This window comes from Euprymna scolopes, chromosome 28, assembly GCF_053919585.1.
Source record: "Euprymna scolopes isolate OS-2025 chromosome 28, ASM5391958v1, whole genome shotgun sequence".
NCBI classification, from domain to species: Eukaryota; Metazoa; Mollusca; class Cephalopoda; order Sepiida; family Sepiolidae; genus Euprymna; species Euprymna scolopes.
In genome coordinates, this window is record NC_136509.1 from 65,259,390 (window position 1) to 65,275,870 (window position 16,481).

The 16,481-nt window shown below is 34.1% G+C and overlaps 1 protein-coding gene across 9 annotated transcripts in view; it reads left to right on the forward strand.

The window, feature by feature from the left end:
• Positions 1-16,481, forward strand: part of LOC145249680 (uncharacterized) — a 103,035-nt gene that overhangs the window by 40,061 nt on the left and 46,493 nt on the right. For all 9 annotated transcript variants that reach the window (XM_080111470.1, XM_080111471.1, XM_080111473.1 and 6 more), the window contains exons 6-7: positions 3,919-3,997; positions 12,825-13,008. In XM_080111470.1, coding sequence (XP_079967596.1) covers positions 3,919-3,997; positions 12,825-13,008 — 263 coding nt within the window. The remainder of the gene's footprint in view (positions 1-3,918; positions 3,998-12,824; positions 13,009-16,481) is intronic.

The window sequence follows — 16,481 nt, forward strand, 5'->3', positions numbered from 1 at the left end:
GTCTGTCGAAAGTTTTTAGTGGACACACAAACACACATACATACATACAAACATACATACACACATTTTCGCTGGTATATATATATATATAGACTAGCGGGGGTACCCGACTTTACTTGGGTGTTTGTAGGTGTGTGTGCTATTAAATAAAAAAGAAACCGGGGGGGGGGTAGGATCATACCCGAAGTCCTGAAGCGAAGTTTGAAAATAAAATCCGCCAGCCAGAATGAGTTACTGAATGATGTTTGAATTTATTTAAGTAAGAACCAAATTGACAGGTGCGCGCACGGAAGTCGTCGAGCGTTACGACGACGACGTCAATGACCAGGTTTGTTTGTTAAAACATTAAAATTGCACAGGGACTTCTTAACCGATTAGTACAAGAAATGAGAAAAATTTGAAAAAAAAAAGTGACTTATAATTGTTAAATGCTATTTTTTTCATGTGGGTTTTATTCTGTTGAATTCTATTGTTTTAGCGTGGTCGAAAACAGAAACAGTAGAGAAGCAAATTTGTTTTGTTAAAATGTTACTTGTTTTTTTTTAATAATGTTGCAAGTGTTATTTAAGTAAAATGTATAAGATTGTCCTTCTTATTGAAAAAATGGCGAGAGACCAGACAGGTTTAGGGGTGTGTGCACAAGGTTTTCCCGGTGGGAGTTCACAAAAAAAATCCTCCTGATTGGTTTAGGGGGGGGGGGAGAGAGGAGAGTGGCACTATGCCTGTTACAGTTGAGGTGATTAAAATTCCTCATGATTTTGTTTTTATTTTTTAGGGGGTGGGGCAAAATATTTTGGAGGTGGTTAAAATTCCTCCTGTTTATTTTTGGGAGGTTGGGGTGAAATGGCAGATTGCCAGTTATTTTGGAGGTAGTTAAAATTCCTCCTGTTTATTTTTGGGAGGTTGGGGTGAAATGGCAGATTGCCAGTTATTTTGGAGGTGGTTAAAATTCCTCCTGTTTATTTTTGGGAGGTTGGGGTGAAATGGCAGATTGCCAGTTATTTTGGAGGTGGTTAAAATTCCTCCTGTTTATTTTTGGGAGGTTGGGGTGAAATGGCAGATTGCCAGTTATTTTGGAGGTGGTTAAAATTCCTCCTGTTTATTTTTGGGAGGTTGGGGTGAAATGGCAGATTGCCAGTTATTTTGGAGGTGGTTAAAATTCCTCCTGTTTATTTTTGGGAGGTTGGGGTGAAATGGCAGATTGCCAGTTATTTTGGAGGTGGTTAAAATTCCTCCTGTTTATTTTTGGGAGGTTGGGGTGAAATGGCAGATTGCCAGTTATTTTGGAGGTGGTTAAAATTCCTCCTGTTTATTTTTGGGAGGTTGGGGTGAAATGGCAGATTGCCAGTTATTTTGGAGGTGGTTAAAATTCCTCCTGTTTATTTTTGGGAGGTTGGGGTGAAATGGCAGATTGCCAGTTATTTTGGAGGTGGTTAAAATTCCTCCTGTTTATTTTTGGGAGGTTGGGGTGAAATGGCAGATTGCCAGTAATTTTGGAGGTGGTTAAAATTCCTCCTGTTTATTTTTGGGAGGTTGGGGTGAAATGGCAGATTGCCAGTTATTTTGGAGGTGGTTAAAATTCCTCCTGTTTATTTTTGGGAGGTTGGGGTGAAATGGCAGATTGCCAGTTATTTTGGAGGTGGTTAAAATTCCTCCTGTTTATTTTTGGGAGGTTGGGGTGAAATGGCAGATTGCCAGTTATTTTGGAGGTGGTTAAAATTCCTCCTGTTTATTTTTGGGAGGTTGGGGTGAAATGGCAGATTGCCAGTTATTTTGGAGGTGGTTAAAATTCCTCCTGTTTATTTTTGGGAGGTTGGGGTGAAATGGCAGATTGCCAGTTATTTTGGAGGTGGTTAAAATTCCTCCTGTTTTTTTTGGGAGATTGGGGTGAAATGGCAGATTGCCAGTTATTTTGGAGGTGGTTAAAATTCCGCCTGTTTTTTTTTTTTTTTGGGAGGGTGGGGCAAAATGGCGGAATGCCTGTCATTTTGGAGGTGGTTAAAATTCCTCCTGTTTATTTTTGGAAGGTTGGGGTGAAATGGCGGAATGCCTGTTATTTTGGAGGTGGTTAAAATTCCTCTTGTTTTTTTTCTACCTCGATGGAGGGGCGAGGTTGATTTTCCTTCTCTGGTATGAAAAGCTGTACCAGTTGTCTGGAGCCAGTCAAAAAAGGAATTGCTTTGAAGAGTTTTCTTTTTAAGGGTATTCAAATACCACTGGAATACCGAGAGAGTTGGGTGCACACCTGTGATCCTGGTTTGGAAATGATACGCCGAATTTCTGTTTTTTTGTTTCTGTTTTTTTTTTTTTTTAAGTGTAGGACATATCTCTGGTGTTTCATGATTCATGTAATATGTATGAATTTTATGTAATTTATGTTGATATGATTTTGTGTTTTTGTAATTTATGTAATAAATGACAAGTTGGGCATGGGAGGTGTGTGATACTATAAAGTGGCCCTGGGGTGGATTTGAGCCACTAAGTGCTTAGAGGGGGGGATAGACAAAGGAAGAGTAAATAGCTTAGAATAAACAAAGAAATCGGAAATATCCTACAATCAACAATAGAGAGGAAATAGCTTAGAATAAACAAAGAAATCGGAAATATCCTACAATCAACAATAACAATAGAAACCTACTTATAAAACAGGGAAGGGCAGCTTCCGGTAGCCAGGGTGGGGTGGGCGACCTGATATACCAAAACAGAGGAGACAAGCAGTTGAGATCTAGATGCGCTCGAGGGCGGATGGAGGTTGGATAGTGACAGTTGACAACTAGATGTGCTAGACGTCGTATGGGAGTTGATAACGACTATAGTTTTACATTTAGAGTTGATTGTGAAACAGAGATAGACAAATGTAACATCGATAGAACAGGGGAAGACACACACACACTCACAAGTCCAACATTCAATTTATATGTGAACATTGGCGTTTGTGTTTTTCCTTTCTTTGTTCATATTTCTATTTTGTGAACCACGTGTGCTCTCATCGACAGTCGCCAACGGGAAAAGGATGATCCGGCCATAAGAGGAATAGAGGAATAGTCGAACGAAAAATCCACGATACACAACGTTGGGAGTGGGCGTTTTATCGAGGGAGCACACGGGTTACAAAGTTAAAAAAACTTTGACTGCTTCGATCTCTATCAAATTACTCAGACAATTTCTGGTCTAAACATTTGAAATTTTACGTAAAGGGTATATAGAGATAGGGCAAGCTTTTTAATCAGTTTGAGTCGAAAATTTGGGTTACCAATATATAAATGTATGTATGTTTGCATGTCTGCCTAAAACTTTTGACAGATTTTCACAGGATAAGTATCGTTTTGAAGTTCGACCTTTCAGATCACAAATATCGAAAAATTGGCTAAATACAGTAATATCTTCACCTTCAACTGGGCACTTTTTTCGCCGATATTTACGAAAATCATCCTCTCTTTCAATTGTCTAGCCTAAATTAAAACCTATGTCACTTCCGGTTTGGCAGTGATCATAACAGCAAAGACGTCAGGATTTTTTCCCGTTCTTTTCCTTCTTTGTGGTACCGGTTCGAGCCTACCTTCCTACTACCACTTTTTTTTTTTTTGCTCAACATACACCTCCAAATACCCGGGCAATCCTGGGCACCCATGCTAGTATATATATATATATATATATACTATAAAACTAATATTACTTAATTAATATTAATTAGAGTATAAAACTAATATATATATATATGTATAAAACAATATAACAATGTTGAGGCCTAATCATGAACAAAAGGTAAAAAGTATTGTATTAATTAAAAGAAACTTTCAATCACTTTCATCAATTATTGAATTTTTGTGTTAAATAACCTGCAAAAGTGTTCCTACTCTGTAAATTACAACAGAAATTTTGTTTATTGTGTTTCCTTTCCTTTTTCATAATATTTAGGTGAACGTCCTTTCAGTTGTGTGATGTGTGACAGAAGATTTACAGAATCAGGTGCTTTGACTCGGCACTTGAAAGCAAGGTAAGTCATCTCAAATTAAAGTTTTTATCTTTATTACCAACAAAGTCATTAATTTAATGAGAATTTGATTTTTAATAAAGAAACCCAAAAAAAGGCTTTGCATTTATTTTGTGGAGGAGGATAAGCAAATTTTGAGCTACAGAAGAGAGAATAACACTCTGGCGTTATCTGAGAATGAATGTAGGTATATATGTACTTCTGATCTCAATCCTGAACAATATATTAGGATTTTTATTAATTCTTTGCCTTCTCAAATCCAGTAAAATGTCATCTTTACTGTTTATGGATACTATTGGGGGAAAACAAACTAATATAAAATTATATCCTCATTTGATCATGCATAAGTATTTTACTCAAAAAGTTGTTTGATCTTGGCATTGAAGTTTATTTTCAATTTCATACCTAGACAGACAGACAGACATCACATAATAGATTTTATTTTTTGTTCTTACAGATAAGTTGAATCTTACCTCGCTTAATCTATTTATTTTCCAAATTTATCTTACTTATTGGCCTAATTTTAAGATAAAGAATAATTAAATTAGTAGAAGAAATTTAGTTGATTTCAAAAAAACCTTTATAGTCCAATAAATATGATTATAATTGGATAAAAGTTTACAATTACTGGTGTAACTATAATGTATTAAACTATGTCAGCATAAAATGCTCACTATATTTTTTGTGCACAAAAGATTAAAAATGTTGACAAAACAGGCAAAGATCAAAGTAATGTGTTGTGCTGTAATAGTTTAATAAAGCAATAAATAATATGTTGACACTTGTAATCATATGGTAAAACTGTAAAGAACACAAAACTATTTTGTAAAATTCGAAAATTTGAAGCATTTTATAACTATTTGTTATGGCTTGCAATAAGCCACAAAGAAAACAGAACAATGGAATAGAGTTTAAACAATGTATTACTGGAACAACAAGGTTACAACTGAAAAAGTAGTAAACATCACCGAGCAGGCGAGGGTTGCTCTGGTGTTTAATCCACACCTGGGATCAAAAGGTCTATGGTTTATATAATGGATAGAACAGTCCATTTGGAGGGTGATTCCCCCACAACACACCCCTCCCAAGCTGATTTCTGCAGTTGTGAAAATCAGTATTTCTTCCCGGAGCGTCTCGGTTCTGACATCCCTTTTGGAGGGTCTATGTCAAAACAGTCATACAGTTTCAATCACGTCACTGCCGTCCTGCGGTGGTTCTTGATCTTTGTAAAATCGTTTCCTGATTTGGTTCAGGTGCCTCTTATGTTGGAACTTTGGGCCCTGAATGATGTATGTAACATGGCCGATTCTTCGTAAGATCGTGCCCTGTTCCCAAAAAGAAATGTTACTTCTAAAATGTCTAAAATACACGTTATCTCCGCTGTTAAACCGTTTCGTTGGCATTGTAAAGGTTCTGTTGTGTACCATGTGTTTGGGTAGCAATTTATCAAATACGGATTTTATTTTCCGTCCAAACATGATTTCTGCTGGAGATCCCGCATCTGGTTTGTTCGGATTTCTTGTGATTCTGTAAACTTGCAGAAATTGCTGAAAGGCCCTTTCTGTCAGTGTACCGGACACCTTTTTTAATGCCCTTTTAAGCGTATTGACGAAGCGTTCGGCCTAGCCGTTGCTTCTGACGTGGTGCTGGGGTGTCGTAATCTGCTTGACTTAATATGTCTTGCAGAATTCTCTGAACTCTGTCGAGGTGAACTGTGTAGCGTTGTCGCTAACCAAACCGAGCAAACAATTCCAATAAAAAATTTGTTGTTGCCGTGGTCGGTTTTTTGCATCTTAGTACCTCTGGCCATTTAGAGTAAGATTCAACTACTATCAGGTAGTAAAAATCCTTGTCAGGTCCCGCATAATCGATGTGGATCCTCGACCATAGTTGTTCAGCCTTAGGTTTATATGTTATCGGTGGTGCTTTTGCAGCCAAAGCACAGCCTTTGCATCTGTTCACCATGTCGGTAATATCTTGGTCCATAGTTGGCCAATAAACAAAACTTCTCATTAGGCTTTTCATTCTGTTTATTCCTGGATACCTCATGGGGATGACAACCCTTTCACCGTATAACAGTATTTTGTCGCAACCAGAAAAAATGTCTGAACTGGTGTTACCTAGTGCTAATTTCTGCTTCGTGGTTTGAATGAAATTGTATTTAAGGGATTCTGACTTAATTTCCTGAAGTGTGACCGGCAGTTCGCGGATAATATTGTTTATCATGGTTTTTACATCACTATTAATACATGGTGCCGCGATAACTGAATCTTCAAGAGGTTCCATTTTGGCAGGAATCAGTCTTGATAGACCATCTGCATGGGCTTGTTGTTTTGAGGGGAGAAATTGTAAAATTATAGTTCAGCAGAATAGTTCCCCATCTTAATAGTCGGTTCGCAGTGAATGTTGGAAGTCCTTTTTTTTTTATCCAAAAATGGATATCAACGGCTTATGGTCGGTTTGTAGAAAAAAATGTCTTCTGTATAAGAACCGGTGGAATTTTGAAACTGCAAATATAATTCCTAGCGCCTCTTTCTCGATCTGAGAATAATTCTTTTCCACTGGCAAGAGAGTCCGTGATGCGAAAGCAATAGGCTGTTTCAGGTCATCCGGCATTCAATGTAGCATGCACGCCCCAACGCCATATTGACTAGCGTCGCTAGCTACTGTTATATCCAACTGTGGGTTGAAATGCGCTAGGAATAGTTTTGAAGTCAGGATTCTTTTTATTTCTTGGAATGATGTCTGGCAATCTTCTGTCTACTCCCAAGCCATATCCTTTTTCATTAAGTGGTGCTCGCAATTTGTGCATATTTGGGATGAACCTCTGGTAATAATTTGCCAAACCTAAAAAACTCTGCAATTGAGTTATGTTTACTGGTTCCGGCATTTCTTTAATAGCGATCGCCCTATCTGGGTCTGTGCGTCTGCCATCTTTATCGATTATTTGACCCAGGTATTTAATTGTTTGTAAAAAGAACTCACATTTATCTGCTTTGATCTTAAATCCATAATTTTATATTCGACTGAATACTTGTCTGATAAGTTTTTCATGTTCCTCCCTGCTTTTGCTCGCTATGATAATGTCATCAAGATATGCGATTGCGGTATACAAGCCAGACAGCATAGTATCCATTACTTGCTGGAATATTGTGGATGCCACCTTAATACTAAATACGAGTCTTTCGTATCTGTACAAACCCCGATGAGTGTTAATACAGAGGAGGTTAGCACTTTTGTCGTTTACCGGAATCTGTAGGTAAGCGTTGCTTAGGTCGATCTTAGAAAAAAACTTGCCGCCATTTAATTTCGTGAACACTTCTTCTGGACTAGGTAATGGATAGTGAAAATCTTCTAAAGACCTGTTGAGTCCGGTCGCGAAGTCGGCGCAAACGCGAATTTCCCTGGATCTTTTCTTTACGTAAACTGCCAGAGCAGCCCACTCACTATATTCAATTTTAACTAGTATACCGATGCTTTCTAATCTGTCTGTTCCTGATTTATTTTGTTCAGGGAAGCGAACGGGACATTATGTTTCTTTTTAAACACCGGTTGTGTGCCAGGTTTCAACTTAAAATCTGCGGCCATTTTTGTACATCTCCCCAGGCCAGGAGTAAATACGTTTGTGAATTCTTTTTTAAAACAAGTTATAAGTTTCTCCGTTTCTGCTGGGTGGGTATCTATTTTCTTGCAGAATGTGGATATAGGAAGATCCCAGAGATGAAACTCCTCCATGCTGTCAGAACTGAACAGGCTCTCACTATCTTTTAGCACATACAATTTTAGTTTTTTTGTTAAAGTGACGTTTGTAATTAATTCATCTTCAAAATGAATTTTTGTACCATTAACGGCCGTCGCCGTTCTGTTAGTTTTTAACATAGTCGGATTTCGTAATATTTTCCACATTTTGAGATTTATTATTGAAAGATCCGATCCACTATCTAATTGGAATTTAATAGCCTTGCCGAAAATGTTAACCGTTACATATTTGCATAGATTTTCATCTACGACGTCCTTAGTTCTGGTTTGACATTCACGGCTTCTATTCTGAGTTTTCCTACAGTGCGAACTTTTATGACCGATCTTATTGCATAAATGGCATCTTTTAGTTTTTCTGAGTTTCGGTGGTTAGTATCTGTGTGCCATTTCAACGGTTTTTTTCTTAGTTACTTTTTTTATATTCCCGATGCCTGCTTCAATATTTCTTGCATCTTTTTTTTATAATTTCTACTTTTTGACAATCCTCAGTCAATTTTTGAAGTGTTAAGTTCAGTTCATTTTCTAATTTTATAAGGACTCTGTGCCTGATTTCTGCATCTTTTCCCGAGGTTAACCCTTGCGCAAACACAAGACATTTAAAATTGTCTGCTGTTAGTTCAGACAACTTAAAGTCATCACAGTGTTTGTTCACTACAGCTGCATAGTTGGCAAAATCGTCATTATCGTCTTTTACCACATTCAAACATCTCCAACGCTTATGGAAAAGACTCATCTCAGTTAATGATAAATCTGCTGTTTTCCGAGGTAAGATGTAATCCACGAATTTATCATACTCAGCCGTTTCCAATTTTCGTAGTAGAAGTCTGGTTTTCTTTTGATCAGACCAGTTGCTGCAGTCAGTATTAAAAAAATCTTCATAACGCCGAAAATACGCTGCGAATGATTTTTCCTCTTCCTCATATTTAAAATTGTCTATCGAGGTCCATATTGTATTCTGAGAAAATGCTGAATTGCTTTCCGCGTTTACATTATTTTTAACAATTTCTGTAAGTAACTCCTCTGTTCGTAATTGGCGTTCGGCTAACTTTTTTGAACTTCCTTTTGCTGTTCCTTGGTTCATATTTGACATTCCACTAACTGTTTTTGCAATTCCTTTTGCTGTTCCTCGAATCGTGACTGACGCTTTGCGACATCGATATGCAACTTGGCCAATCCAACGCTACTTTCAATTTGTCCATTTTGCTTTGTCAGCATTAGAAATTTCAAAACGTTCGCTGAATTTTACAAAATCGTTTTATTCTTTCTTATTTCTTCCTCCTGACAATAAAACGAACAGAAAAAAACCCATAAATATTTTAAAATGGTCATTGTCTAAAGAAAAAAAAAGTGTATATTTTTCTCCAGAAAAAAAAAAAAATAACGCCCGATTTTAGCAGCGAAAACCATAAGTGACGAATTCTTTTTCCAAAAGTATAAAAATTTACCTTTCTAAATCGCGACAAACCTTTTTCTTTTTGCAAAAGTACAGCGCTATCTTTGAAAGTCGTGACAAACTTTTTTCTTTTCAACTCTCGTTTTTTTACGTAATGATCTGGGTTTTTTTTTTAATTTTTTACAGTGAACCTTTCAGTTGCAAGTGTTATGTTAGACATTTCCTTAGGCTTGATAACATTTGAGTCCGACGTTCTTAGTATTTTCAGAATACTATTTCAATGCGAGTATTTTTTTTTCAGTGTTGTTACTGGTTTCGATTTTAGTATGCTCCTTGAATCCAATGTCATCAGTGTTTAGTTTTTTAGAACACTGTTTTTAAACGTGAGTATGTTCTCCGAATCCAATGTCGCCAGTGTTATGGCTTGCAATAAGCCACAAAGAAAGCAGAACAACGGAATAGAGTTTAAACAATGTATTACTGGAACAACAACGTAAAAAGGTTACAACTGAAAAGAGTAGTAAACATCACCGAGCAGGCGAGGGTCGCTCTGGTGTTTAATCCACACCTGGGATCAAAAGGTCTATGATTTATATAATGGATAGAACAGTCCATTTGGAGGGTGATTCACCACAACACTATTAGATGATTTTTTTTCTAAAAAATTTAAAACTTTTTTATCATTAATATATTTTGCTGCGATGAATTGGAATAAATGTTAAATTACCAATATTTCATTTGTCTACATGTGTACCTGTATACACTAATTAAACACACTTTTTACAAATCTCAGTTTTGGTTGTTAAGTTGTCTCCCTTTATATTGGCATTAATATGCATATAATTTGTTAAGTTATCTCCCTTATAAAAAGGCAGAGTTAACAAACTTTTCTTTTCAATATGGCGTCATAATGTTTATGTGTTTGTTAACCGTTAAACTCTAGTCGTGAGTGTGTTGCATATTTATTCAATTAATGTATTAGCTGCCGTAATAAATTATATATATACTGCTTATATATATATATACCGTTGGAGTTGGATTATTTTACTGGTTTTTCATTGGTAATAAAAATTGAAAACTGCTCCAATTGAATTATGTTAGGTCTGTAAAATGAAGAGATAGATCATGTGATAGCAAGGCACTCTTCATTAGTTGATAATATAACTGCATGGTTACTGTGTTAAATGATGATATGAGAGAATCCTTCTCTTTTCAACCAGATCATTCATGTAATAACATTATAGTCAGCCCCTGGCTCATGATTTCAGACCTGATCTGTGACAAGATCTTTGAGCATATTTTCCTGCAATCCACTAAAAGGAGTTTGTCTTTTATTATGTGAGAAGTAACATTTACTGTAGTGTTATTTAATGTAAATAAACTCTGTTATGGTTATAAATGTGGTTTTAATTCTCTTAATCATTGTGTGCCAAAATGAATAGAAATAAATAACCTTTATTATGATTTTCCTACTAAGTCATTTCCAGAATAAACAAGTATGGTGCTTATTAAGAATTACATTCATTAAAAAATAACAAAAATACATAAAAATCTTTACTTGACATGGAACGAATGTTACATGATAAGGGCTGTCCCCCTTTCATGTAAGTATAAAAATAGAGAGATTTAGTTAAATGTAAAAATGAAATAGAATAGACGAAATTCGAACCTCGTAATTTAGGTTTAGAAATAGATTGCGAGAGAGAATTAGAAAATGGAATGTAAAAACAAACCATTGTTTAGCTTAGAGATAAAATAGTTTTAAGAAAAGGAATGTGCATTTGTCAATTCTGTTATGAAATTGAATGAGGAATGCAACTATAGGATAATTTAATAAACATGTTTTTAACATATTGGAAATATAGGTTACTGGAAATATAGGTTAAAATTCCTTTTGTAAACAAAGGAAAAAGTTTTGGACATGCATTTCCAGAACACGTGAAAGAAGACACATGTTTCAACATGTGTATGACGTCATGGAAAATGGGAAGTTCTCGATATAGTTAGAAACTTTAGAGTTAAGCAGAGAGAGTCTGAGGACGAGAGACGACAGTCTGGAGTCCAGAGATGGACAGTCGAACGTCTGGAAGCGAGACGGTCACTTTTGAAACATAGAATGTAAAACTTTGAATTCCTGACTAAAAAAAACACCGACCAGTCCATGGAAATAAACCCATCATGTGTTTTTATAAACGTCATCTTTGTGTTGTAATTCTACCAAAAGATAAAGTGAAATTGTCATTATCTCTCTTATATATCCTGTGTTTTAAAATGTCTTCACATACACAATTTCTCTACATCTAATATCTACAATGTGAACACTAAGACTGTCTCAACACTGTCTCACTATATATATGAATCTCTTCATAACACGAACACAGAACGCAACATCTCTCTTAATAAGACTCTCTAAGACTCACTTTTAATAAGACTTCCTAACAACGAACGATAACAACAACAAGCAGAATAATAATAATGAAACACTATATAACACGAAGATGTCCTATTCAAAAAATCATCTAAATTGATCAAGTATTTTTTTTTTATTCAGAAAATAAAAATTTACACTTTTTAGCAATTTTTATACTAAATGTATCTATTATTATAAAACTGATTTTGGTTTCGATTGTTAAAATTAAGTTGTTGTACTCTTATTTATATATCATGTCTGATCAAATCACTACGTCTCGCTTAATCATAAAATTTGATTTTACTTGGTTAATAATAAACTACTTGATCAATCTATATGGTTTTTGGAATATGATATATTTGTTTTGTGACAGGTACATACAACCTAAAGATTTTTCTGTATTTTTATTTAATAAGTATAATTCTAAATAATCGCTACAAATATTTTGATACTCTTGAATAATTTGACCCGGATCCTCAGGATTTTCTGTCAATTATGGTTCGGGCTCGACTGGCAGTTACTGGATTAGCAAAGTAACAGATGCAGAAAAATTTCCAAACAAACAAACCAGAAAAAAATAAAAATCCAATAAATAAAAAATTTAAAAAAAAAACTACTGTAAATTTACTGAATATATATATATATATATATATATATATATATATATATATATATATATATTTTTTTTTTTTTCAAGAAAAGTTGCATTTTGTATTGTTTATTTACTTTTATTATTTTTTTTTTTGCAATTTTTTATAAACAAAAGATTTTTGCTTTTTCAAGAAAAGATGAATGTTTTTTTTAAGTGAAAATTGTTAGGTGAAAGTACAGTCTTTTTTCAAGAAAACTTACAATTTTGGGGTTTGGGTTTTAAGAAAATTGGCAGCAAACATTTTTATTTTTGTCAACATAAGTTTTTTTTTTTTTTCACAAGAAAAGATGAATGATTTTTATGAAAACTGTATATTGTTAGGTGACGGTACAGAAAAAGTTTTTTCTTTCAAGAAAATTTACAAATTATTTTTTGTCAACAAATGTTAAAAAACTAAACAGAAAAAATAATTTTAAAATTACATTTTTTATACGAACAAAAAATGTTGATTTAGCATTTCAATATTTGAACAATGCTTGGCTTAATCTGGTGATTAAGCCATAATTGTCAGAAAATCTCAAGAATCCAGGTCAAATTCTGCAAGAGTACCAATATTTCGAAAATTTGTGCATAATTATTTTTTCTTTAAAAATTTTTTTTTGCCTCATCCTTGTAGGACACCCTGTACTGCAAAGAGTGATTCTGATCTTCCATGTTACGGAAAACGATGGGATTTTACATCCAATGTTTCTACTGCTAGAGAAAACACAACAGACAATGTTTCAAATGAGCTGAATGCAACGTCTGATGTGACTACGACTACACAATTGACAACTACAGTTGATCAGTTTATTGAGGAGGTGAGAAATGAACATTACATTTTGTTTTCATTTCTTTTTTCTTGTTTTTTTTTCTCTTTATATAATGAAATGATAGCATTGACCTATAACAACACTATAGGAAATGAAATGGGCCATTCCTATGAAGATTTTTCACACTTACCATTCAAAGCTAAAATACTGTAACATGTTTTTCAGCAAGATTATGCACATTTTGTCATTGTTTTAAAAATATTACAAGTTGCTCTCCTTGCCTCACTCCACTAATATGTAACAAAGAAATAATGATTTTATGAATATTTGTTAAGAAGCAAATTTAGGACATTGAAAATGTACAATTTTTTTTAGATGTGTTCAAACGCAACTGTGTTTCTTCCTTGTGTAATGCCGAGTACCCTTGCTAGTGGATAATAAATTGTAAAAGAGACACGGAAATTGGAATTGACTTAACTTGAAAGACACTGAATAAATTAGATAAGATTTTCCAATGAAACCTAAGATGAAAACTTAAAATGTAGTTCTTCAGATCAATAGTAAAGAGTGTTTTGTTGTATATTGCTGAAAACTAGACACGAGTGTCATGAGAAGCAGATTAGCCGGTGCTTACATTTAAATGTTGACTAATTTTTGTTTATGTTTGGAAGGATAAACGAACAAGGAATTATATGGTAAACTAAGGAAGCATAACCTATTGAAAGTAACACTGTTGAACTTTATTGGGCAAATGTGGAGAAAGTAAAAATAATTTGAATACACTAGCTGCTCCTTTAGTAATCAACCCAGAGGAAAAGAAGCAGCAGCAGTGACTTATGTCGACCAGTTGAGAAATGACATGGGATTGAGCACTAAAGAATTGAAAAAAAAAGATTCTGAATCAACATGAACTGCATCATATTTAGTTTATTTTCTGTTTTACATGCTTGCACATGTTGCACAACAATGGCAGAAACTAATCAGTGATTTTTGAGTGAGCTTGAAATAAATAATAGTATTATTTTGCTCTAGATTAGAAATTAACATGTTAAATAATAATTATGGAAATAATATTCCAACATGATGGAAATGGAAAAAAGAAAAAATTATTAATTTTGATCAAAGTCCATTCTAAAATTTAAGGCATAAGCTTAAGAGAGCTTTAGATAAAATGAAATTCAGGTATTCGGATTTAATTGGTGTCCGATGACCATGGATCAAATTTAATGCAAATCTGAAAAATTTGAATTTTCAAATAACTTGTGCTCATATTATGTCCCCCCCCTCTCCCCGGCAAAAAAAAAAAAACTTTTGAAATACTCTAAAGAAACTGAAATTTGGATAATATTTCTAATACTTAATTTTACAAAATTTGAAGGTATCTGAATTTTCATAAATGGCTTCCACCCTTTTTTTTTTTGGTCCTTTTGCAGAAAACTAAAATTAAATATAGCCTACATTATAACTCGTAATATATAGCAGCTGTGTTCCAAAATTCATAATGATTAATTAATTAGTTTGTAAATTAGTTTAGGAGTGAATCCTGTAAATACAAATAAATAAATTGTATACACATTCATAACTTATATATTTATATGAGGTACAAAAATAGTGTAAAGGAGGTAATTTAATCCCTTCATAACAATTAAGTTAATCTTATTTGTATAACTAAAAAGTAATAATAATCGTAAAGAAATGTGTGTGTATATATTATATTTAAAATGGACTCTCCTGAACTCATAAAGGTTCAGGCAACTAAGTTGTCCAAAATCCACACATATCATTTGTTTATAATGGTGAATGTTTTGTATAGGACCATCGACACTTTTTGGAACTACTGCTAATCTCAGTCAGTGCAAATGATTGCCACAAGGCAGAGCAGACAGTAAACCTCAGGTTTTACATCAAAGTTTTCTTTCTCCTACATACATGTTTTCACAATAATTAAGGGTGCATCTCTCCCAGTGTTTTAAATGCAGCCCCAGATATTATCTGGAAAGTTTTACATCACAGCACAATGCATGCAACACCTCGTATTCTCAAATGGTCATCTTGTATGTGCCATGCTCATTGTCGCTTAACTTCGGTGATCTAACGCAAGCTGGTGTATTAACATGATTTTGCCCTAATTTTTTAATAATGAATATTTTTTTGTTTTCTGATGATGAGCTTGATATGGTTCAAACTTAATAAAATACATTTCAAATTTAAAAAAGAAAAAGAAAGAAACGAAAAAGAAATTTGAATGATATTTTTTTACTTCTCGTAATAAAATATTTGCATCTTAACGTGTTCCAAAGATAGTTTAATCTTTTTATTCAAAGTTTTAAATAAATATTAAATTATTATTTTTCATTCTTACGGAATCATCATTGTAAAGATAAGTTCTAACCGTTCTGAAAAATGTTTTTCTTAAATTTGCTAATCATTTTTTTATTGAAATCTCTGCCAGATAAGACATCCATTTGGGCTTTAGTTAAAACATATTTGCATTTATGTAGTGAGACATGTTAGTATAAGCAAAAATTAAAACTAAATATAACTGACCTACTTGTTATTGAGCACTAATATAAACTCAGTGAGATTAATTGGATTTTTTATCTAACTTTTATGAACAAAACGATATTAGCACATGATACATATAAATATATATATATATATTTATGCACTAAAGCTTTTGAAGGGAGAGGAGTAGTATGACAGGATTTTTTGAATGAGTCACATCACTAGATGGCCTAATAATCATCTTCACATGTTGTGTCCTATTCAATCGTCTCTTGTGTCATTTCTGGGTTTCTTGATCCTTCTGCTGCTCCAGTCAGCTTGCTGCAAGTGAAGAGTCCTCACCACAAACAAACAGAACTCTGGTTTATAAACCATAATAAACTATCTATTATTTTCTTCAGTTCACAACCGATACTATTTAATCTAAGGCGACTGATTACAAGCAGTGAACGATGCCTGATCAGATCAAGTAAAAGTCACAAATCCCGTTAACACAATCTAGTAAACATTATCACATCAGACCCCCAAGGGCCTCCAGGCCGAGGAGCGCTCGGACGATTTAACCATTTGGGTTTCCAGTACTGCTCAACTACTCTCAGAATCCTTTTTCTTTCCTCTCCCTCGGAGAGGGGGGGGGTAGTTAAAAACATTTTTTCTCTCTTCCTCTCAGGGCCTCTCTTTGTCTCAATCACTCAACACCTCTTCCTCTTTCTGGGAGGGGGGGTGGTTGCTCACATTGATATCGTTTTCTGGATTTCTTCACTTAACACTATGTGCTTTTCCAAATCAAAACATCTTCAACATTTCAAGAATATAATTACGACATTACAATACTGTTATAACTAGTAAGTAGCCAATAATAAGCACACATCTATAGTTTCTTGGTTGGTCTTATGTGAGTCCAATACCCTCAGTAGCTTCAACCAAAGATGTAACCTGTATCTAGAGAGAAAAGATGAGAATTTATAAAATAGCAATACAATAATATATTAAACCAAAGGAGTTAATTTCGCAAT